Source organism: Microtus pennsylvanicus, chromosome X, assembly GCF_037038515.1.
Source record: "Microtus pennsylvanicus isolate mMicPen1 chromosome X, mMicPen1.hap1, whole genome shotgun sequence".
In the NCBI taxonomy this organism is placed as follows: domain Eukaryota; kingdom Metazoa; phylum Chordata; class Mammalia; order Rodentia; family Cricetidae; genus Microtus; species Microtus pennsylvanicus.
In genome coordinates this window covers 107,070,172-107,096,598 of record NC_134601.1, presented here as the reverse complement: position 1 = coordinate 107,096,598, position 26,427 = coordinate 107,070,172, and the positions used below count along the sequence as shown (strand labels likewise).

Below are 26,427 nucleotides of genomic sequence, written 5' to 3'. Positions count from 1 at the left end.
TACTGTAATTTCAAGCCACTTCTTATAATCCTCTGGTCCAAGTAAAAATTCTGGAAGTACATGAGAAATGCATCCACCTTGAGCACTGAAAGAAACCCCCAAATTATAGAACTATTTTAAACACTTGCTGTGACTTTCAGTTACATTATTTCAATATTGTCATATTTGTTATATTTGCATAATTAATTTAAAATCCCCTGTCAATAATGAAATTATGCATCGTATTACCTTTATAAAATTTGAATAATGAGAAAATTTAATGTTTGTAATCACAACTATATTTATATGTTCATTAAATATATAGTATGCTATAACTTGGGTCTTTTTAGGCAAGATAATATTTTATTACTGTCATAACAATTACAATTTCAAAAACATCTACAAAATGCTTGCATACAACAAATCAATCTATGAGATCATTAGTAGTCCAATAACATATGAATGACTACCACACAATTTACCTAAAACTTTACATATTCCTCCTATAAATAGCCATCATATTTAAATTACTATAGTGCTGAAAAAGTCTTTTTTTCTTTGTAACATGAATCACTACCAAGACTATCCAACCTAAGGCATAAATTAGAATTGTAGTACATATAATTCCATTAAGTTGGAAACTTGTGAGATAGGTGAAAAGAGAATAAAACAAGAGACAGACAATTCAGAGGCATAGGGAGAAACTAGAACACTTCCTTGTGACTAAAGCAATGTAATATTTTAGAAGGAAGTTGTCATTTCTAAAAAAGGCTACTCACAGCCTAATGAAACAGGATGAATTAAATAAAAGCTAATCAAGAAATAATATAACTTGTTAGTTATGAGTACTCTATTGTCTAGCTGAATAGAGCTGTGTAAAAATTGAGGATGATTAATACACTTGTGGACACTGATATCCACTTTTTTATTTCCAATATTTCTCAAAGCCTAACTTTATGATTAATTAGACTGCAATTATGTTTTTGGCTCACCAGTAGATTTTATGTCTACTTTGTCATCTTTTTTAGAATTATATTAATGACACATTTGGTTATACTTTTACATACGCTTACTGCTTCAGTACCCTAAGTTTACAATGAGTGTTTGAAAACAAGAATAATTATAATAAATTAATCAATTCTAAATGTAATCCTCAAATATTAGAGGTCTTTAAAATTCTAACTTAAAATCTAAGCATGACTCATGCAACCACTAAGTAGTAAACAAATGTCCATACCCATTGAGGTACCAATTTTAGAGGGGAGAAGTGGTTTTAACCTGTGCATACGACCCCTTTGGAGGTTACATATCAGATATGATGAATGCTATATATTCATATTATAATTCACCACAGTAGCAAAGATACAGTTATGAAATATCAGCAAAAAAATTTTATGACTGGGGATTACAATATATGGAAATGTATTAAAGGGTCCCAGCATTAGGAAAGTTGAGAATCACTGATTTAGAGGTTTAGAGAAAAAGTTAAACTTTAACTTTCATATATGCTGTGTTTTATTAATGTTATATAACTCCTCAAATCTCTTATAGTAAAAATTCAAAATTTCACATCTGTCCCTTATCATCACCACTAATAAAACATGGCTTTGGAGAAGGTGAATATTCACTGTCATTAAAAACTCAAATTCAACTTCAGGTTTCCTTATATTCACAATATCATGCTAAGTCACTCATCCACTTTTATATTTTCAATGTGTTACTCTTTTCTAAAGAAGAGCTAGCAAATTATCTCAAGTCTCTCAGAATCTGGATCAGTCATGCATTTGAGCCTTAATGAGACAAGAGTAGGACACTAATATCTATCTGTACATGTGGGTCTGTGACAGATTTTAATTTTTATATTTTTTCTATAATAATTTCATACAAGCTTAGAAAGTACTGATCATATCCAGTACACAATCCATCCTCCTTTCCTCCCAGACCCACCCCCAAACATAGTCTATTCCCATTTTTATGTGTTCTTTTTCTGTTTAATGACACAATAATTCAATTAATGCTACCCTCATGAACAAGGCTATAGAATCATCGACTGAAACATGAGCAATCTACCAAGGCCCATTTTTCTAAAGGTAACTGACTATTCTTTCCTCAGGAGAAATCCACTATCAATAGTTCCTCTGCTAGGAATATGGGGAATTGTGAGCCTGCCCCTCACATAATCAAAGATATGATGCTAAGAGTAATCTAAGGATTTTTGTTAGTTTCACTTTTTTTCTTCACTGGATTTATGAATATATATATATATATATATATATATATATATATATATATATATATATGCCTTCAAAACAGGCCATGGACTAAGACTATCTATAGCACCTTGCAATTTATAATTAATCCAAATTAGCATCATATGCCCTATAAGTGAGCAGGTTGTTTAACCAAGCCATCCCAACGACCTGAACACCTGATGAAATTTGTATGGCAGTGTATCAAAGTATGCATCTAAAAAGGTTTTGGGATTCTTAGGTTAACTGGTGTGTGCATCTCTGTAATATAAATTACAATGTGTAAAACACAAGATTTTTGAACAAAGTACCAATTACTTCCTTCAATCCATCCACTTGCATATTCATCCATTCATCAATTCAGCCAAGCCAGGATTACATCTTTAAACTAGTGTATCTTAACTCTTACGTGATAAAGTCTAGAAGTGAGGCATGTTGCGAATGGAGCTGGATCACCCTTTCAATGTTATCCACAGGTAAGGACTGGTTTGAGTTAATTCCAGGTGGCAGTCTTCCACTCAAGTTAAGTAGTACATCATAAATTGTCTTATTATATTTGGAAAAATCATACTGTCTGGAAAATTTCTTGGGTGGTGAGGATGATGAATAGAATTGTATTTTCTGCACATCCCTATGGGGGATAAAAGGAGTAAATAAACCTCAGGATCAAAATGTTACTTTGTGCAAAAACATGGTCAATAACCAAAGCAAATTATATTAAGGTGGAAAGAACAATAAATCCTAAATTGTAATTCGTGTGGCTACTATGTGCAAGCACAAATTAAATTCTTAAATATTCCTGAAGATTCCACACTACTTTACTTACATGTCTATCACAAATAATACAATTTAGGGGCTCAAAAAGTGAATTGGAAACAGACTGGGTCTGAGAAAAGACTCATAATAAGAGTTAATTCTTGCTCTTATTTATTAAATATATGTTAATAAGGCAAGTAACCTCAACTCACTGGGCACAATCAAGCATTCTATAATCTAAACACAATTTCTATACTTTCCAATGTAATTTTAAATTTTAAAATATATATCATACATGTACATACAAAAATAAATTCATTTACTTTCTCCATATTTGGGTCTTAACTATTAGAATAACCTGCATACCGACCTAACAAGGATTCTTATTTAAAACATAAATTTCAGAATTCTACTGTTCCTATATACATAGCTAATCTTTAAATAAGATACAGCAATGTTTTTCTACATCTTTTGCACAGACTGCCAATACATACTCATGTTTAATGGAGTAAAAAAAAAATCTACTAATCTTTGCTTTCTACATTGTTTTATATCCCATCATAAACTGTGTAACTATTTGTTCAAAATTAAAATCACAGATGTATCATGAGTTCAGATTGAGAAATTAAAAGTATCCAAGAAGTCATTTGGATTAGCAACTCTCAAATTTGGTAGAAAGGGTCTCAATAGCCTAATAGTACATTGTATTCGAAAAGGGTTAAATTGTCAAACATGGAGACACCGCTTACACTGTATTCTTCCCAGCTTCCTCAAAAATATAAATTACAGTGGAGCTCTTATATTCTAGAATTACTAATAGGGAACAAATATTTTATGGAGAAAATTGGTATTATCATAAATGGGGTAAATAAAAAATAAATAACGGCCAATAACAACAGACACATGAGGCACTCTACAACAGATTTTAAATTAACAGCATGTATTATGTTCAAGGTAGTGGAGTTTTATCATTGAGGTATAAATCACATGAAAATCTCGAAAAAATACAAAATAAAAATAAGAAATCAATGAATAAGTTTAATGATAAATCCTGCTCTGTGCAGAAAGATGCAAGCACAATTACTTGTAGATTACTGTGTAAGGACAAAAACAATGGTTAACAGATTATTTGGCCTCTGCAGCTGGTGATTTTACATGAAGGTTTGCTGTAAGTTGGGAGTGAGAGCTCTGAGCTCAGTCCTAAAGATAGATGACTATATTCTCATGATCTTCTAACCCTTATAGACTCCTGTGCTGCCAGGTGGGGTCTGACAAAGCTAAGATGGGCGGGCTGAATGTGCAGCTCTCTTTCTTCTTCCAACATAATAAAAGTCTCGGTATTCTCCTGCTTCCAAGACTCTAGGAGATGTTGGAAAAGTCACACCTCGTAACTACAATAAACACTAGATGTGAAAAATTCTTAGTGCATTCCACTAACAAAGGAACTAGAAAAAAAATTCTTCAGTCTTTACATTCTTCTTTAAGTCTACTTTTTATTGTTTTAGTATTGCTTTTATTCATATTTTCTTTAAAACTGCTTTCATGTTACATTATACTTGCATAATCTTTCTCAAATTTTGTAATTAGGTCCTTTGTTAAATATGTGTTTTTATCAGTTCTTTGAAATGTCCATACAACACGTGACTATATTCACCCCTCCTCCCAAATGCTTCAGAGATCAGATATTTTATTTTTATTTATTTTTTTAATTTATTTATTAATTAAAGATTTCTGCCCCCTCCCCGCCACCGCCTCCCATTTCCCTCCCCCTCCCCCGATCAAGTCCCCCTCCCTCATCAGGTGGAAGAGCAATCAGGGTTCCCTGAACTGTGGGAAGTCCAAGGACCACCCACCTTTATCCAGGTCTAGTAAGATGAGCATCCAAACTGCCTAGGCTCTCCCAAAGCCAGTCATATAGGCATCCTCCTGAATATTAACCTTCATCAGGCAATGAAAGGAGACAGAGAGAGAGACCCACATTGGAGCACCGGACTGAAATCTCAAGGTCCAAATCAGGAGCAGAAGGAGAGAGAGCACGAGCAAGAAACTCAGGACCGCGATGGGTGCACCCACACACTGAGACAATGGGGATGTTCTATTGGGAACCCACTAAGGCCAGCTGGCCTGGGTCTGAAAAAGCATGGGATAAAACCGGACTTGCTGAACACAGAGATCAGACATTTTAAAATCTACTGTTATCTTTTCTACTCCCTCACACCCTTTCCCTTTTCTTTCGTAATTTAACCTTGATTGTTTTTTGTTTTGTTTTGCGTCCCTTTCTTACCAAACCTTTATTTCATTGTTAGAAGCTTTTTTTTTTAATTTACTAAATTCAATATCATACTATACTCTACATTGTTTGCCAATTTCTTTTCTATTATTGTGGAAACAGCAAACCTTAACTGATTTTTCTATCTACTTTAGTATAGAATGGTTGCTCTAACAACTATTTGTCTTCAATGTATACATGATCATGTCCTGAGTTCTAAAGAGAATACTCACAACTGAAAAAGATTAATAACAATGAAATAGCTGAACATCCTAGCAGTATAAAGTAAAATATCAAAACATAGAAAAAGAAAAAGGTGAAAGAAAAATTATATTTCCAAAAATCCCAGTGTTTTTAATATCCCAATTTAAAAATGGTGATTGACTTCAAAGAAAACTCAATAAATAGATGACTAAAAGAAATGTATCCCAGGCCCTGGATGTAGCAGGGTAATGCTGAGCAACCCTATAATTGCAGTTCTTGGAATGGAAAGGAAAGGAAATTTGCCACAGTTTAAGGCCAACCTAGTTTACACAAGGAGTCCCAGGGCTACATATATATAGCAATACCATGTCTTATAAATAATTCTGAGGAAAAAATGGAAGTCATAGAACTAAAAATTTCAGGAAAACAATAGAAAACTCAGTGAAAAGAAATTATCAACAGAGACAACAATAAATAAGATAAAATATGAAGAACTAAAGAAAGTTGAGGAATTACTATTTTCAGATAGCAATAAAGAAATAAAGATTTCAGTGTTATAGAATAGAATATTATTTTAATATGTGTTACATTTGTTTGTGCTGTGGAAGATTTGTTTTAATGATGCAAAGATATGTTCCATTCTTTTATGATACATTTGTTTAACTCTGCGAAGCTGTGGTACTTTGCCTGTCTAAAGCACCTGATGGTTTAATAAAAAGTTGAACATCCACTAGTAAGGCAGGAGAAAGGATAGGTGTAGCTGGCAGGCAGAGAGATTAAATATGAGAAGATATCTGAAAGGAGAGGAAGAAGGAACAAGACAGAACAAGGAAAGGAGGACAGCAGGGGCCAGCAAGCCAACTACGAAGCAAGCCATGGAGAAAAGATGTAAAGAAAGGCATACAAAGGGAGGAGGTGGAAACTTGTTTTTTTTTTCTTCCTTTTCTCAATAAAAATAAATAAATAAATAAATAAATAAATAATTAAAAAGAAAAAAAATAGAGAAAAATACAAGTCCAAAGGCAAAAGGTAGATGAAATAATTTAGGATAAGAAAACCTAGCTAGAAACAGGTGAAGCTAAGATCAGGCATTTATATGAAATAATAATACTCACTGTGTGATTTATTTGGGAGCTGAGTGACAGTCCACCAAATAACAAAGAAAAAAAAACCAATAATATGATAATAATATGTGAGACCTCTGGGGTACAATTAAAACCTCAATCCAAGGAGTTCTATTCCATAAAAGAGGGTCCTAAGATAAATATTAAAAATACTCCTACACATACATGCAGAGAAATCAAATTAGACAGTATAGCTCCCTGCAAGTTATGCAATCATCCTAAGTGTCCATCTACAGAGAAATAATGAGGAAAATATTACACACACACATTCAGACATAAAGTGGAATAAAATAATGTTGCTTGTAAGAAACTGCAGGCAAAAGGAAATCATGTGAAAGAAAGTTAACCATATTTAGAAAAAATTTTTCACATTTCCTATCATAAACAGAATCCAAATTATAAAAAGACATGTAAGCAGAAGAGAGAGTATTTCAAAAGATGAAGAAGGCCAGTGGGACGGGGACAAAAGAACATGGGGAAGTTAGTGCGGTCAAAGTACAGTATATACATGTAAAGATAAAAATGAAAACTCAATATTTTATAGAATTAATGCTCACAAGCAAGCTAATTTAAATAAAAATTATTATGGTGAAAAAGCACATATGAATCGCAGAATTTAAATTTGCATTTTCTTAGTCTCAACAGTCTCCTAATAATTAACCAGTTTAAAGTATATTGTCTGTTTCACTTAAAATGATCTAAATAAGTACACTATACTTTAAAAAATGCAAAACAAAGAATTTATAAAATATGTATAGATCACCTTCTTATTGTCTCAGGAATAGAAAGAGAATGGGGCCCTTCAGGCCAGCCAAAGAGACTGAACCAGGTCTGAGCTGCATTAACAACCTTCTGAAAATATTCATAAGCCTTTGATCCTTTTGCAGGTGCAAAGAACTGTTGGTTCTTCTCTTCATTTTCCAGAGACCCAACATTGACTCTTTCTAAAATGCTGTCATCCGAGTCAAAACGATCACGTGAAATTTCCATCCCTAAAATCCAAATTGTTATGTTATCATTTGATTAGCATATTCTTTTAATTAGCTCTACTAATAATAGGCAAATAAAAACCCCTTCAACAAAGCATTCCATATTATTTAATAAACTCATGTACATCTACTATATTTTAAAATAATAATAATATAATCATTTCCCAATACTCAAGAGTTTAAAATATACTTATTCAATATAAAAATGAGTGATGTTTTATACTTCTTAGGAATTTATTCACAAATAATTCTCAAAATATGTTTACTCCAGTTTGCATAAGAAAAGCTGATTAACATTTTTAAGCATTACTTATCAAACAAAATTATACTTTAGTTGAAAGAATTAAAGTAAGAAAATATCAACTATATATTCAAAATGTCTTTCTCTCTAAGTATGCATTTAAACAAAATATTTTGCATTATGAAATTTTTAAAAAGTATAAAATTAGCATGTTGTACTCTTTCAAAAGTATTTATAAATGAAATTACAAAAATGCATAGATGGACACAATTGAAACTCTATTTGTCCAATGGATAAAAATTAATTTTATCACAAGATATATCTAAAAAAAGGTATATTTTATGATAATTTCAAATAATATCAATATCCCTTGTTTACCTATGCTTACAACTTTCTAAGACTGGTTAACTTGGATCGAGCTTAAAAAATATACAATAAAACCCTTAAAACCGCAGTTCATAACCTGTACACAGAGGGTTATGAAAATATAGAATACTATTAAGGTATTAAGAATATTGTAAATGCAGAGAGTTTCTATTGCTAATCATTGAGAAACTTACCCAGAGCAGATGAATCCTAAGACTCTGATAATTCTATGTGATTTTTTTATGAATTTATTGCATGATACATAGTTTGATATTGAAAATATTATTATAATAGACTAGATTTAAGAAGTGCATTATAAATTTTTCACGTACCAACGAATAGGTTCCCACATGTAAGGTCAGCATCAATAATTTTAGAAACAATGGATGTCCGTTTCAAAAAATGTGTAGAAAGTGATTTGGAATCCCGGCTTGGAACCGTAGGAATCAAAAAACTGCCTCTAGGCTTTTTAAGAGTTGCTTCTTTATCTACAAATGACATTAGAGCATAATTCGTCACAGAAATGTGTGAAATTTCATATCACATTTTTAATTTGTATTCCATAATTCATATAAAATAGAAAAAGAAAAATTCTAAATATCAATCATGTTATTATATGAGATGACAAATTAAAATAGTATAAATTCTGATAAGGTTTTGTAAACTGAATGGAATTATTAGACAAGCCAAAGTACTAGAGAATTAACAACATTTATTTTCAGCCAAAAATGTATAAAACAATTTAAATGTTATTACACCAAATATTTGGAATTATTACAAAAAATACAAAAAAAAAGAGTCACTAACCAAAATAACTTTTCCTAATTGATTATCAAAAATGAAACCACTTTTTGTTTATGAACTGATACCATTTCGGAGATTTCAATCCCTATTCCGCTCTGAAATGTTATATAGAATCTGGAACTCATAATATTTATTTAATTAACTTTATATAGACATATATATTGAAAATGCTATATATATATATATATATATATATATATATATATATATCAAAAATAAAACTGTGCAGTTCAAAAATATGAACTCATATGTGCAACAGGACTATGAAATTCTGGGTATCTTATACAACGTCTCTGAATAGAATTTTATCTAAAATAGGAAACTACAGGTCCTGAGATCATGGTTTATGAGGATTACATTAAAAGCACTATCAAATATCAATAAGCGGTTATATTTCAAGTTTCTTACTAATATTTTATAGCATACTTATTCATAATTTGTCATAGAAACTTTACCTGATAGGTCTCAGGGAACTCTTAATGTCTCAGTCTCAATCTGTCTCTGTCTCTCTCTGTGCCTCCCATTCTCTCATTCTCTACTTGTCTGTCTATCTACCTATCGATCGATTGATCGATCTATCTATGCATCCATCCATTTATCTATCTATCCATTTATCTATCTATCTATCTATCTATCTATCTATCTATCTATCTATCTATCCTACTTTTTCTCTACAACAAAATTGTGCCAATTTGACCACACTAAAATTTTCTCTAAAACTTGATTTTGTCTCCCCTTTCCCACCATCCATCAATGCCTGGGCCAGATGTGAGAGCTGGTCCCAAGGTCATAAGAGTGGGAATGATATCCTTGACATCACCAGCTGACACTCAGGAGAGTAGGCCCTGTACCTCACCAGGGTGGCACAATAGAACCAACCCTCTCAGCAGGTATGGGTGAGCCACTCGTAAAGTTGTGAGCATGGGAGAGCTCTCCCCATTTCTCATTTGTCTTGTGGCAGCAAGGCCAGGGGAATGATGACCCCAAACCCGAGGCAAGTTAGAGTGCTAGTCCTGTAGTCATAAGAGTGGGAGAGACAACCTTATTAGTGCAGGCCTGGGAGACCCAGCCTCAAAGTTATAAACAAAGGAAAGCTGTCCCCGTTTCTCATCTGGCAGATCAACCCAAACAGGGTTATGGCTTGACTGGCCCCAACATCTACCCAATGACCTGCTGGAGTACTTGAAGGAGGCTGATTTGCAGAACGAAAGCTGCAGGATCTCCACAACACAGGAAGAGTCCTAGTGAGGAATCAGCACCTATAGTGTAGTAGAAACTAAAAGCCTCAAACCAAACCAATGATTCTTTGCAATGAACACTTAGAAGTGAAGATTATGGGAAAAGATGTCTACAGTAATACTTACTGTGTCATACTGCAACATTTACATTTTATATTCAAAATTATTGATATTTTAAATTTTCAGTTTTAAATTTTTGGAGATTTCAAATTTTTCTATATTTGGAATTTTTCCCTTAAATTTTGTATTAGTGGGGAGGTGCAGGGGCAAAGGGTAGATGCAAAGGGAAGGGAAAATGAATGGAATCAAGATACATAATGTTAAATGCACATAGGATAAAAAATATATAAATCAAATTATTTTTAAAAAATAACAATTTTGTGATGGTTAGAATATACTATTTAATACATTATGTATATGTAATGATTATATACAAATAACAATGCTTTCTCGGAGTTTTTATCATGCAAATGAACCATTTTATAATACAAGTAATACAGGATAAATATCTGTTTTAAATCTGTCATGTACTATACGAAACATTTTTAACAGAAGAGTCATAAAAGAAATTAGTCCCATTCCCAAATGTTTTTATAAATATGACAAAAGAATGCAGATGTGCAGCTTGAAAAGTCACAATATAGTATGGGATGTCACAGGGAAATGGCACAGTTATGAGGGAACAGCAGATGAATGAAAATCCTATGTACATAAAAGCATGGCTTTTCCTTTGTAGGTAGTGTCTAATGGAGACATAGTGTCTAATGGAGACAATTTTCTTTTTTTTTTTTTTTTTTGGTTTTTCGAGACAGGGTTTCTCTGTGGTTTTGGAGCCTGTCCTGGAACTAGCTCTTGTAGACCAGGCTGGTCTCGAACTCACAGAGATCCGCCTGCCTCTGCCTCCCGAGTGCTGGGATTAAAGGCGTGCGCCACCACCGCCCGGCTGGAGACAATTTTCTAATCACTAAAAAATTATCAAAAAAATACATAGAGTAAAAAACTCATAGAAGCTTATTATTACCTAAATATACAGTATAAAATGTCTAAGAATGAGAATTAATTGTGGAATACTACATTAACTATGTAAAGATGTGTTACATTCGCTTATTGAGAATGTTTAATTATGTACATGTTTGTTGTTTTGGTTTATGTTGTATTTGTTTAATTATATAAGGAAATATTGCTGTTTCATCTTGTCTACCTACAGCAATTGACTGGACTAAAGGGGTAATAAATAGACAATATCTCCTGAGAAAATTGGGAGTGTAGTGGAGGGTGGGGGGAAAGGGAGGGCAGAAGCGGAGGATGAGGGGAGGAGAGGAAGTGAGAGGAAAACATGAGAGAACAGGATGGGTGAGATGGGGGAAGGACAGAGAAGGAGAGCAATGAAAGAAGTATCTTGATTGAGGGAGGCATTATGAGGCTAGTGAGAAGCCTGGCACTGGGGAAATTCCCAGGCATCCATAAGGATGACCCCTGCTAAGATCCTAAGCAATAGTAGAGAGGGTGCCTAACTGGCCTTCCCCTGTAATCAGATTAATGACTGCCCTAAGTGTCTTCATAGAACCTTCATCCAGTAACTGATGGAAGCAGATGCAAAGATCCACAGTTAAGCAGTGGGCTTGGCTCCTGGAGTTCAGTCGAAGAGAGGGAGGAGCAATAATATGAGTAAAGGGGTCAAGACCATGATGGGGAAACCCACAGAAACAATTGACCTGAGCTAGTGGGAGCTCACTGACTCCAGATTCACAGCGGGAGAAACTGCATAGGACCAAACAAGGCATTCTGAATGTGACAGTTGTGTGGCTTAGGCAGTCTGTGGGGTCACTGGCAGTGGCACCAGGATTCATCCTTAGTGCTTGAACTGGCTTTTTGGAGCCCATTATCCTTGGAAGGACACCTTGCTCAGCCTAGACATAGGAGGGAGGGCCTTGGCCCTGCCTCAAGTGATGTGACAGACTTTAATGACTCCCTATTGTGGGCCTTACCCTCTCTGAGGAGTGGATGCTGGCATTGAGTGGGAGGAAGGTGGGGGACAGGAGGAGGAGAGAGAAAGGGAACTGGAATTGGTATGTAGGATGATGTAACAGACGTTAATGACTCCCTATTGTGGGCCTTACCCTCTCTGAGTTGTGGATGGGGGGGGGGTGAGTGGGAGGAAGGTAGGGGACAGGAGGAGGGGAGAGAGCGGGAACTGGGATTGGTATGTAGGATGAGGAAATATCGCTTTTAAAATAAATAAATACCCGGGCGATGGTGGCGCATGTCTTTAATCCCAGCACGCAGGAGGCAGAGGCAGGCGGATCTCTGTGAGCTAGAGACCAGCCTGCTCTACAGAGCTAGTTCCAGGACAGGCTCCAAAGCCACAGAGAAATCTTGTCTCGAAAAAACAAAACAAAACAAAACAACCTGAAAAAAATAAAATAAATAAATAAACAAAATAAAATAAAGCTGAATTGTCAATAGCTAGGCAGTAGAGGGACAGGAGGGGCTGATGGGCAGAGAGAATAAGTAGGAGGAATCTAGGCTCAAGAGATAACAAGGAGAACAAAGGAGAGAGGGAGAAATCAGGGGACAGACAGACAGCTGCCGGCCAGTAGTCAGATAGGGAAGAAGCAGGAAAAGTAGTAAATACAAAATGAAAGAAAGGTAAAAAGCCCTGAAGCAAAACATAGAAACAGGTTAAATTAAATTATAAGAGCAAATGCGACTAGCATAAGGTAAGGCTGAACATTCGTAACTAAAAGGTCTCCATGTCATAATTTGGTGGCTTGAGATATAAAAATGCCTGCTACATTTGGTGTTCCAACTTGGGGCCTGGATTTCCACATAGGGCCTAAGATAGCTGAAAAAAAGATAATAATAAAAAATAAAGAAATGGCTCCTTTAAGCGGCTTTGCAATATAGCTGGCACTTGAATAGTTGGTACATTAAGTAGAAACAAAAAGCTAAGTAAAAACATCTGCCACAGTGCAGACACCAATTTCCTAGAACTGGAGCAGGTAAATGCAACTCTCAGTTAGTAGAAGCTCCCAATTGAAGGCAGCTCTCTGTCAGGCTCCAGGTGAGTATTAACAACTAATAATGAACCTCTGTGTCATGATAGGTGGATAAAAAGAAAACCTGCTGCAATGAAGTCATTACCTAAGTTATGACACATGAACCTTGCTGAATTCAAAATGCTAGTATTTTATTATATAATGGGTTTCATTTAATATATTTATATGTGCATAAAATGTATTTCTAACTTGTTAGCCCTCATTATCTTTTCTTGTTCCCTTCTCTGTTGATCGACTTCTTCATCTCAGCTAGGCTCCTTTCTCCTTTCATATTTTTGGTTTTATTTTTTTGCCCACTGTACATGTCCCTTCTCCAACAATCACAAACTGCCTATAGAAAGAACCACAAGGAGATTGACTTCATTATCTCTGACACTTTAGAAGCCATCGAGATAGCCTTGACTTTGAAACCTTATTGCCTTGACTTCCCAGTCCTGGGATTATAAGTATATACCACTCAAGCTATGGAAATACTTGTGTGTGAGGGAGATTGTCTGGGCATCTATGTATGGGTGCCTCGAGAGGGCAGAAGAAAACATTAGAATTACTGGAGCTATAGTTATAGGAAGTTGTGAGCCATCAATGGAGTTGCCGAGAACAGAACATGGGTCCTCTGGAAGAAAAATGGTGTAGGAGGTCCTTCTGTTTGTATGTTGCTTTCATTGGTTAATGAATAAAGAAACTGCTTTGGGCATGATAGGGCAGAACTTAGGTAGGCGGAAAAGATAGAATTGAATGCTAGGAAGAAGAAAGCAGTAAGAGGGAGCACCTCCATGGAACTGTCAGAGTCAGACATGCTGAATCTTTCCCAGTAAGCCACAGCCGCGTGGCGACACACAGATTAATAGAAATGGGTTAAATCAAGATGTAAGAATTAGCCAATAAGAAACTAGAACTAATGGGCCAAGCCGTATTTTAATGAATACAGTTTCTGTGTGATTATTTTGGGGGTAAGCTAGCCAGGCAGATGGGAAGAACAAGCAGCCCTGTACCTTGCGATAGAAAAACACATGTGCTTAGCTTCTAAACTATGTCTCCAGCCCCACTGTAGAAAGTTTGTATGTATGGAAATGAAAGAGTAAAGTTAAATCTATAAATAGCACTGTTACCAGAGTATGAAGCATGGTTTCTAAATGGGAGGGGCATTGCAAGAGCCCGAAAATACTTTATAACATTGCCTTAACTTCATGAAAACCTGATAATGTATGCAACAGCAACTGAACTGAAGTAAAAGGATTTGAAAGACATTTGGGATTAAAATAATATAAATGGACAGAAAAAAACCTGGAGTATGAGAGAGAAGGTATAATTTAAAATGGTCCTCAGGGTTCTGGATTGAACATCAAATGGAATTTATCTGCAGCTGCAGACATGGGGTATGCAGAAGAATGTTAATCTTTCAGATAAGAGTTTTATTTCAATCCTGCAATTTTGGCTATCCTTTATGAAATCCAAAGAAAAGCACAATCAAGGAATCTGTATTCCGAATTTCTTATTCTCTGATTAGAGGTTGAATATATAGCATATGGATTATAAGAAAGTGGACCTGACTTATACACAGAATTAAAAAGAACAGACAGAGGAAAATGATTTCATTAAATATGTTTGAGGGAACATTTAGAGAGAATAAAGCAGACTTCAGTAGTATTATATGAGAAAAACCTTGAAAAAGTTTGAATATGGAGAGAAATGGTAAAGAATCAACAGTGTTAATTGTGCTCAGTGGTGAAATATTGCTTCCTGCTTCATTCAAAAATATTTTTCTTAGCTGAAGAAAAAGTACTTATCAATGTTCTCTAAGTTTTCCTCCTACCGCTAGAAAACTAAGTGCTTTGGTTTTGTATAACTGGTAAATTTAGAAAGACTAAATATGAAAAGAATGACCTGAATCTGCCCATTTTTTCTATGGCATTTTCCTGAGAAAATGAAATCCTCTTGTTTCTTCCTGGCATTTTGTTGGAAATTCAACTAAAGCAGATAAGTGTGAGGCAGAAATTGTCTGGAAAAGGTACCAATATAGTTTAGACCCTGAGTAGAAGGACGTAAAGCAAAATTTAAGCCAGAAGAGAATACTGGCTTCTAATTACGTGACTAGAATAAAAACAGAAATTATAGATTCTGACACATGCTTCAATATTTAAATTTCAGTGTAGTTGTACTGCATGATAATCTGTTTGCTACTGTTGTTTGTTTTTTCTGAAAAGTCACAAAGATTCTAGTCTCTGAAGAGACAGAATGGGTCCAAGTATATTTAAGAAGTTTGACTAACATTTACAGAGGCAAGTGAATAATATAACTGATTAAAATGGGAAAAATGGCTAACTTGAAACTGAAATTTATGGACTTGACACTACACAGACTGCTGCCCCTCCTTGTCACACTGCTATGCATTTGCAAGATTCCTATCTATTCAAAAAACCCTGTTTAACATTGTCATTTGTCAAAGCTAACACAAATATCATCATAAATTGTATAAAGTTACTACAAACATCCGTGTATAATACTTCATCTGACTTACATAAGGCTCAATCTATTATCTATACATATTCAAATACAGTGTCAAATTTAGGCAAAAAGATATGCTTAGAGTCTATCATCAATAATAAACATTGCTTTGGGCAGCAATAAATGTTTGAAAAACATGTGTTAAATTACTTTTTCCAGATTCTGGCTATCATACTAGTACTTTGTACATGATAGGCAACTATTTTACCATTATGCCACATGGGTTTTTGTTAAGTTTAAATACAGTATATTTTAAGATGGTAGATTTAGTTAACAAGAACCTGAATAGAGAATGACTGGAATCAGTCATAAACAACTTACCATTCTTTAAAATAACTTTATGTTTGTCCAGATGAACTGCCAAATACAGATAAATAGTAAGAATGCAATTTTCTGCTGTTGCTGTAACTGGAAGTGAAAACCTAAATGTGAAAATATTTTTATCAATAAAACAATTATTTTACATGTAGTAAAGACAATAAAATATTTTCTAATTCTTCCAAATGCCTTTAATGTTGAAACCAAAAATTATTTATCATTTATTCTTTGCTCTTATCTTATTTTTGGTAACCACCAGGAATATCTTAAAAGTCTGCAAATTTATATCTTAAGAGTTTACAAGTGTCACTATAAAATATACTCCAGAAAAAAGATGGGGTTAACTGTACAAGTTCAAAACACAGCTTCAAATTACCATGTCAACCAGTACCAAAGTTCTTAAAAGTAGTATTGGCATAGGATACAACTATAGAACCCCCATATACTTTACAAAACACTCTACATCAACACACCGGATACTTCCACACCCATGTTTACAGATGTACTATTTATAACAGCAAAGATATTGAATAGATAATAGAGCATTTTTAAAAATCTGTCCTCATCTGTGAAATACATAATTTATATATACATAATGTCATGTGTGTTTGGGTGAGTGTGTTTAAAAATAGGAAACTGTAAAATGGAAGGAGACCAGTGGGCAAAGGGAAGAAGATGGGTTTAGAAGGGTAAGTTATGAAGAATGGCTAATACCAAATGACATGATATAACAGATAATTATCTTTATGAAGAGTTAAAATTATTTAAAATGAATACGAGCCAATCAAAAACAAAACTAACAGAAGTCCATATATTTTGGAATTTTAGAGTTCAAATTAACACAATTTACTTACACTAAAATTATTCAATATTAAACAATATAAAGTCATCAATATTAGCATCATCGCCATCATAGAAATGACAATGATAAATCTTGTTCTCATACTGATTATAATTATAGAAGGAAAAAAACAGTGAGGCAAATGTGATAGTTGCTCTGCCTTAATGCTCTCATGCACAGAGATACCACATACTGGTATTATGTTACTACCTTCTAAATGAAGATCCAGCTACAGGCACTCAAAACCAGAACTTAGGGGTTGCTGTTAGGGTCAGGTTCATAACCCTCCATCTATATTTTATGGGATCTTTAATTACCAGGTTTCTATCCCAATAAAATAAGAACAGAATTAAATGTATGGTGGCACCTCATTCCCATACAATACCAGAGAATTAGATTGAGGCTCAAACTTTTACTTTTAAATCTTGTATGTATTTGATGTGATCACCACTACAGTCGTGTCTTCTATCCTGTTTTATTTTTTCTAGGAACATTTCCATAATATACAAAAAAATGCTTATTTGTGGTCATTGCTACCAAAGAAAAGCAATACATGAACAAACAAAAGAACTATCACTTGAAACACTGTGATTAAGAAAATGATTTTATTCCAAGAACAAAGCTTGAATAAGTATACAGTTTACTTTTTCCAATTTTAAAACAAGCTTGTTGAGGATCATATTTTGACTTTAGATGTTACTTGGAATAGAGAAAAATCAGTGTCTGAAAGGATAAAAAAAAGGAATAATACAAATAGGGAGTTAGTTGCATTCCTCCCAGAAACAAATAGTCTAAAAATCAGATAAGGCTGTAGAATGGAAACAGACATTTTATGCATTTATATTATTATAGATAGATTAAAAAATAAAGTAAGCTTCTTTTGGCAATACTAGTACTGTACTTATTAATACCCAAACATAAATAATGTTGATATTTCTCGTTCAATATCTGAGATAAATGCCGAGTAGCAGAGGTACTGTTACGATGATTAGACAAAATATCAAGTATAATGTTAAGTACTATGATATGATTTTTGTATTTTTCAGATTCAGTTTCATTCAAATCAGAATAGCTCAAGATAAAACTCTCTAGAAACAGTCCTATTTAACAAGCTGTAAATTCTCAGAATGAAGGATAGAAGGGTGAGTTTTAGTGTGAATAGTGTGAAGGTTTTGTCCAAACATTTTATCATTAGGCACCTAGGAAAAAAATCACATATTGTCTATAGTTAGGAAGGTATAAAAATAGTTGAGCCAGGAAATATCTACTTGAGTAAAGAAAGATGATGAGGGATTCTGTTCTGAATGTTATTTATATTTTTTATTACCATTGATTATTAGAGCCACTTTGGCCTATGGCAGGGCAGAATATAGGTAGGCAGGAAAACTAAACTGAATGCAGGGAGGAAAAAGAAGGAATCAGAGAGACACAATGTAGCTGCTGAAAGAGAAAGATACCAGAACCTTACCAGGGAATCACAACACTCGTGGTAAAATATAAAATAATAAAAATGGGTTAATTTAAGTTGTAAGAACTAGTGAGAAATATGCCTGAGTCATTAGCCAAACAGTCCTGTAACTAGTAGTAGTTTCTGTATGATTATTTGGTTCTGGCCAGCCAAGAAACCAAAGTGCAGTTTCTGTTTGAAGAATGGCAACCAATGTTTGGAAACATGCATCCACATAAAGTCTAATAAAGCTTTTTAAAAAGGGGCTTTTACATCCACCAAAACAGGTATCAACTAGAGCTTCTTAGCAGCCACATTTTTTTCCAATAGGCTCTGTTTACTGGCACAAGCAGAGGTGCAGCTTTGTTAAGAGTGGCTTCCTATTTCATACTGACACCACAAACAGCTCTGTTTCTTTCAGGAGGTACCACTACAGAACACTTATATTGAGCTAGGGCTGGCAGTAAACATACCTCCACCATGTTGGAATGGGGGGGGGGGGCAAAAGGCAAAGCCACAGCACTGGTCATAGCCATGCTGCTTAGCATTTTAAAAAAGCACCCCAATCAAAAAAGCATAAAAAGACCTCTAAATCAGTCACAATGTTGGATAAATATACATGGGTTTAGGAGAGAGAACAGAAAGAGTACAGACAAAGATAAAAGGAAAAAATAATAAACATTAAAAAGTAAAAGAGTACAACTATAAGTCACATAAATATGGAATATACACAGAGATTCTGGACTATGTATATTATTAATTTTTGTATTTTTTGACTTTTAATAAGCTACATTCAGAGAGACATTTGATTGTGATAGCTTGTAAGCAAAACCAAAATAAAGGTATCTTGACTTCAAAATTTCCGTCTAAGGATATGTTATTTTGAAAAAGAAGTTCTGATTTTGTTCCCAGAGAAAATGAGAACCACTGGATTACTTCCAGGATAATGTGGTTTGATGGAACAAGACTCCCAAAAGGTCTCATGAACCCTGAAAATACTTCACCGAACAAACAGCAAGATGCAGTTTGGAGAAAACTACACCCAAATTCTCAAGTTGACTGTTTATAAATGTTTGTTTTCATGTTAAAATGGTTGGTTATAAATGGTTAATGGAAATAAAGGAGCTATGATATAGAAATGTATACTTTACATTAGTATGGATTTGGTTTACTGATACAAATTTAAGGACAATTCTGTTGTATGTTAATTTCTACTCTTGTTTAAAGTATTGTGTTTATACAGGTCATTTAAAAATATAATGTATAATTAAAAATTACAGATTAATAGTCATTTATACTAATTAAACTTATAGTCATGTTAGTTAAGCTTTCTAGATATACAGAGATATATTTCAGATGGGGAGATATTCTTTAAATCTTTCAAAACATACAGAATATAGCATTTAAAATGTTTTAAGAACTTAGAATTTTCTCAACAATAAGACATATCTGTTTCTGGCAGGACCAATTACATAAGAGAGGTTGATGGTCATTGAAGAAACTTGTTACGGAATTTGCCATTAATGTGACAATGTTACGCATTTTGGAAAGAAACTGTTCTTGCCTGGCCTACTTGACTTATGATGTATAAACTGGACATGCAGGAACATAGAAAAATGACTCCTGAACTTGCCTAAAGAAGGTAATACAGTCCTTCAGAGTTCCTACTTCATGAAAGAGTCTGTTAAACATTCTTCAGGACATAGAAGAAAGTGACAGACAAACTTCCAATATAGGCAAAACAGTCTTTCAAATTTCCTGCTTCATGGAAAAGGCCGCCAGACACTCTGACCCTGTAGGCTGAAGATGAATGCCCCAACATTACAGAAGAACTTTAGGTAACTGTCCAGGCGGCAAGAGTTCTCAGTCAATTCTAGAGTTTTGGAAGTTGCTTACAATGCACATTCTGTTTACTTAGGTAATATTAAATCCATCTGGTGTCTTCGATGGAATTGAATTGGTTGGAATAGTTATAGTTATAATTTTCCTTAGTTATGGTAAAAGATAAATTAAATGTAAAACTTTAGACTCACAAAGAAATATGGTATCTGGAATTCTTGGCTCATACCTGTTTTGTTATATGCAATTTTACTATGTTAAAGTTAAAATATTCCTTTTTATTTAGACAGAAAAGAAGAAATGATGTGGAATTCCCCTCTGTATGCTATGACTATGTTTTATTAGCATTGGTTAATAAAGAAGCTGCTTTGGCCTATGGCAGAGCAGAATATAGGTAGGAAAATATAGAATATAGGTTGGGAAAACTAAACTGAATGCAGAGAGAAAGAAAGCAGAGTCAGGGAGACGCCATGTATCTGCTGAAGGAAAAGGACTCCAAAATGTTACTGGTAAACCATGAGCCTCACAGTAAAATATAAAGTAATAGAAATGGGTTAATTCAAGATAGAAGAGCTAGCAAGGAATATGCCTGAGTCACTGGCCAAAGAGTGTTAATATAGTTTCTGTGTGATTATTCAGGTCTGGGCTATTGGGAAACTAAAGCCTAGTCTCTGTTTACAGAATGACACTAGAAGTAAAAGCATACCAATCTGAGTTCAATCTCTGAAGTTCAGTGTTAAAGAAAAAAGAGCCTGATGTGATGATATCTGTAATTTCAGCAAAAGCAAAATGAGAGGAAAAGACATGACAAGCTGAAAGATGGTCAGAGAAACTTACCACACAGAGAGGCAACAAAAAGCAATAGAACAAGAGTGGAGAGGGAGGGAAAAAGAAAAATATGCTGTACAAGTCCTTTGAAAATGCATTTTGCTGTGAAAGCTACTACACTCTACATCACCATTACAAGTATATGTATTATTCAGTATTCAAATACCTATTTTTGACAAATGGAAAAAATTGATACTATATTTGCTCTGAAGTGAGGTTCCCGAATCTAATCACAATGTTTTTAAGTTCAAGCACTGCCAGTAAAATATATCACATGCAATCTTATCTACACAAGTGTTCAATAATATATCTGCTCAAATATTTGGTGCCTACCATGGGTAGTATTTCTGTATTATTTAGGCCAAGCACTGAGACAAGAGAACTTTACTTTAGGAATTCTAATGTACACTGATCACAGTAGAAATCATCTACAATGTTGTGAGATACAAGACTCTAGAGAAAGTATCATTATCTTAGTAATGCTTCACTTTATCCAGTAAAAGAGACAGAGCTGTCCAACAAATTTTAAAATGCGTTCCCACTTCATATTGTTGTACAAAATATGTGGGGAAATATCACAATAGACATGCTACATTATCCTAAAAAAATTCTAACACTTATACAACCTGATGTATGTAGCTGCATATAACTCCACTTATTTGCATAACTGAAAGTAATGTATGGAAACATATCACATTTCCCTGTATTCTTGTTTTTTTTTTGACATCCGGTTACTTTGTGTACCCCTGGCTGTCCAGGAACAAACTCTATAGACATGGCTGGTCTTGAACTCACAGAGATCTTGTGTCTCTCCCACTAGAATACTAGGATTCAAGTCATGCACCACCACTGCCTGGCTGATGCACATCACATTTGTAATACATGATGCCTATGTGTTTAGAAGACAAATAAATCAACTCTTAATGGTATTTTTTAAAATACAGCATTAGTTGAATTTTTAATGACTTTGCAATCCTCTTGTTATTCAAACACTTAATCTTATATACAAAGCACACAATGTAATCAAATTCTGTAATCCAACTGAATTAATTTCTTGTTTAATCAATCCATAATAAAAAATGGTTCAGGGACTAGACATCCAGGCAACATACTAGAAATGTCAAAGAGAGATAGGTGGCTATACTATGCTATCCGTAGGTGCTAGTCATCTGCATGTGTAACCACCTTCTTCTCAGAGTCCTATAAAGACAAAGAGTCCAGCAGATAAAAAGAGAAACTAAATGGAACAGTGAAGCTTCCTTTAAATGGAAACCTGCTGAGAATGATATATGTATGTCAGCCATCTCTCACTGGCTCCAAATAGTGTAGATGTACAAAAAAAGAAAAAGGAGAGTAGAGAAATAACATCTATGAATATTTTCATTCTGCTACCTGTTGTTAAAAGAATTATCATTTTAGTAATCTGGAAAGGGATGGTAAGCATTACTTGTACATTTCTGGGGTTCTGCCAATTTTTGTGGAAGTTTACTATAAAAATATTCTGCTGCTTCAAGTGGATTATGAATTTAAATCATTTAACATTTTATATTTTTAGTTTATTATAATTCAGTAGTGTTCTGTGCTCATTAAGGATTCAAAAATAATGTTACAGAGACTTTGTATTATCTTGTAATTTATTTTAACAGATCTATTGTGAAAATAGAATTAAGGTGCAATTAAAAGCAGGTTTAAACAGACTTGGGTAAGCAATAAGGAACAAGTGATTATACCAGAATATAGCATTGTCCCTAATGATTTCTACTCCCCAAGAATGGTGAGCAAATACAATCATTATGTCTAACACAACTTCCTAAATCATAATAGGAAATAGATCTAGGCAATAACAATGATTTTGAGCTATAATCAATTATAGGCTTTTTTACACACCCTGCATTTTAGCAGCCATAATGCTAAAAGTCAACAATGTATACTGGAATTGACAAAGGAGAAATACAAACTTGTATTAGTTTTGAAATGACAACTGAATATAACACTCATAATATTTATGTGCAAAACAATTCATAAAGCAGACATATCAATGGTGATGTGGCTGCTAAGGAACACTGATGCTTCCCAAAACCAGGCAATGACAAATGTACACAGGTTCTATTACTGAAACCATTAGAACCATAATATACTCTTAATAAATAATAATATTTCACATAGAAAAAACTGATATTCAAATATTGATACAGAGGGATGGAGGAATGGCTCAGCAGTTAGGAGCATGGGCTGCTCTTCCAAAGGACCCAGAATTGATTCTCAGGACCTACATGGTGAATCACATCCAATAATAACTCTAGTAACTCCACTTCCACAGTATCTGATGTCATCTTTTGAATACCACTGACACTGTTTGCATGCGATGGTGAGTCTTAAAATTAGATGAAACACCCATACATATAAAATAAAAATAAACAAATATTTAATAAATATAAAATAAAAATATTTATATCCAAGTAGTTGTGAAATCTCAAAGCCAGAAATAAGCAGAATAAGAACCTGAAGAACTCCATCTATGATAGACTTCAATCTTTTGGTTACAATGTCTTCAGTTTGTCCAAAGTCTAGAGGAAAGAGGTGATGCTGTCCAAACGCTGAACAGGACTGTAGTGACAGTGGCATCTTACAAGTGTCATTCATTTAGTTCTACCTCATATGCTATGTATTCTTTTACTGATTTTTACTGAAGCTTTCAAGTTGGCTTCTCATTTCCAACATATGGTTTAATAAACCATTCAAATTTTCCTATTTGAATAGTATCATGCCTAAGTCTTACATACTACCACACATCACAACTCAAAAATAATTCTATTCATTTATTAATAAACTAGATGTGTTACTGTGGTTGTTTGGATAAAAATGGCCCCCATAAGAGCACAGTGTTTGACACTATTAGGAGGTGTGGTCTTATTAGAGTAGATGTGGCCTTGTTGGAGTAGGTGTGGCCTTGTTGGAGTAGGTGTGGCCTTGTTACAGGTGAGCTTTATGGTTTCTAAAGTTCAAGACAAGCCCAGTGTCTTTCTCTTTTCTCCTTTTGCCTGCCAATCCACATGAAGGATTCTCAGCTCATTCTCCAGCATAATGTCTGCCTGCATGCCACTATTCTTCCTGCCATGACGATAATGCGTTAAACCTATGAACTGTTAGCTACCCAATTGTTTTCCTTTATAAGAGTTGAAGTGGTCATGGTGACAATTTACAGCAATAGGACCCCTAACTAAGACAAAAATGAAATCATAGGACTTGAAATATCATACTGTAGAAAAATTGTGCAAGACATCATGGGACATAACCTCAATTAAAGATCCACATGAAAAGTTGTGCTTCAAATTCATCTGCTGTAAATTAAGAGTTATATTTTACAATGGATTTTTTAAACAAATTAAGTTTATAGTTATCAGAGTATTTCAAAGTTTCCTAAAATAGATGTTAGTACTTCTCCCAAAATACTTTTGCAGTGCCATTTTTGGATGCTAATGCATATTTGTTAATACTTCACTATTTAATTCATCTGGACATTTCCCCATATTAGTCGTTTTAGATTCTGTGATTCAGAGACATTGCTGTGCACACAAACCACCTGGAGAATATTTTAAAAAAGCAAATGCTGATTCTTATATCAGGACTTGGTGAAGAAATCCCACCTTACAAACTAATTCATAGCTCGTTCCAGACCAGCACATTCTGCATCAAATGGGAACTCACTAAATATGTACAGACACAGAACTCTATCTAGATTCACCATCCCTCCTTGGGGTGCTGCTCAACAGTTCTATTGAGTCCCCAAAGGTAGTCATATGCAGTGTAAGATTTCAAACGTGCATTGGAGACATTGATCCTTTTAAATTTATGTGGTGAGCAATTAAACTTTCAGTGTTCAGTTTATTCCTGAGATGAATTATTTCAGAAGCTTTTTAGCGGTAAGGAGAACTTTGTAAAAGACCTCACATACAATTCTAGTGTCATGTCAGTTCTCTTACAGAATACTGGATTATTCTTACCTTTCTCTAAAGTTACCCTGGCTCAGCACTGATATTAAAGTGGTAATTTGGCTTCTTCTTTTCTTATGTGTCTCTATTTCATTCCTTATTTCAATGAAATTGCCCAAGTTTCTCAATATTTAAGAAGATGATGGATATGTTTGTCATATATAGCCTTTATCACAAAGGCAAGTTGTTTTTGTGTCAAAGGCCTTTTCTGTATGCTTTGAGATGATCATGTGATTTGTATACCTAAGTCCATTTATATGATTTAATTTGTTTACCTATGTTGAAACATAACTGCTTCTCTAGAATAAAGCTGGCTTGATGTTGGTGATATTTCCAAAATATTCTTCACATACAATAGTGAGAAAAAGCATCCTAGAATTAATATCGTATTACAAAAGATCTGGTACAGTCAAAGCAATCCTGAGCAAAAGTTACAATGGTCCAGGTATTATCAATCTAAATTTAAAGCTATATTATAGAGCCATAGTTATATACACAGCACAGCAATGGCAGAAAATAAAACAAAACTATCTATAGTTCAATAGAACAAAACAGAAGACCAAAATGTCACTAAATGTAACTAAAACCATCTGGTATTTGACAAAGATCCTGAAAACATGCAGAGGAGAAAAGATAGCATCTTTAACAAATGGTGGTGAAAAAAAACTGATCTCCACATATAGAAGAATAAAATTAAACCCATATGTATCACCTTGTACAAAAGCCAAAAATGGAATCTGTTAGAAGAAAACATAGGCAATACCCCACCAAATAAGATTAGGACAGGACTTTCTGAATAGGACTCAATATGCTCAGGAATTAGACCAATGAATGTCAAGTGATACTTCACAAAACTAAAATGTTTTTACATATCAAAGGAAAAAATAAATTAACTGAAGAGGGAGTAAAAAAAGTAATAAAGTGTCTTTGTCAGCTACTTATCTGACAAAGGATTAATATATAGAAACTCAAAAAAAAAGAATCAAGAAAAATCCGAATTAAAATAAAAAAATAGTCTATGAATCTGAACAATGGTTTACAAAGGAAAGAAACAAAACGATTTAAAAAATCTAAAAATGTGTTGAACATCATTACCAATTACGGGAATGCAAATTAAAACTAAATTTAGATTTCATCATACCCCTGCCAGGATTGCTAAGTTCAAGAAAACCATGACAGCAAATGCTGCAAATTATATTGGAAAGGGCAAGACTTATTCATTATTCGTGGGAAATCAAACTGATAGAGCAATTATTGAAATCAGCTTTGAAATTATCAGAGTGCTAAAAATAAATTACCCTTTAATCCAACTACATCACTCCTTAGTTTATGTCTAAAGGATTCAACATCCTATTCCACATACACCTGCCCAGCCATGT

General features: G+C 34.0%; 1 protein-coding gene across 1 annotated transcript in view; it reads right to left on the bottom strand.

The window, feature by feature from the left end:
- Cfap47 (cilia and flagella associated protein 47) overlaps positions 1 to 26,427 on the bottom strand; it is a 316,226-nt gene that overhangs the window by 171,029 nt on the left and 118,770 nt on the right. Inside the window, 5 exon segments of the mRNA XM_075957827.1 lie at positions 4 to 85; positions 2,638 to 2,859; positions 7,345 to 7,573; positions 8,510 to 8,665; positions 16,105 to 16,205. Coding sequence (XP_075813942.1) covers positions 4 to 85; positions 2,638 to 2,859; positions 7,345 to 7,573; positions 8,510 to 8,665; positions 16,105 to 16,205 — 790 coding nt within the window.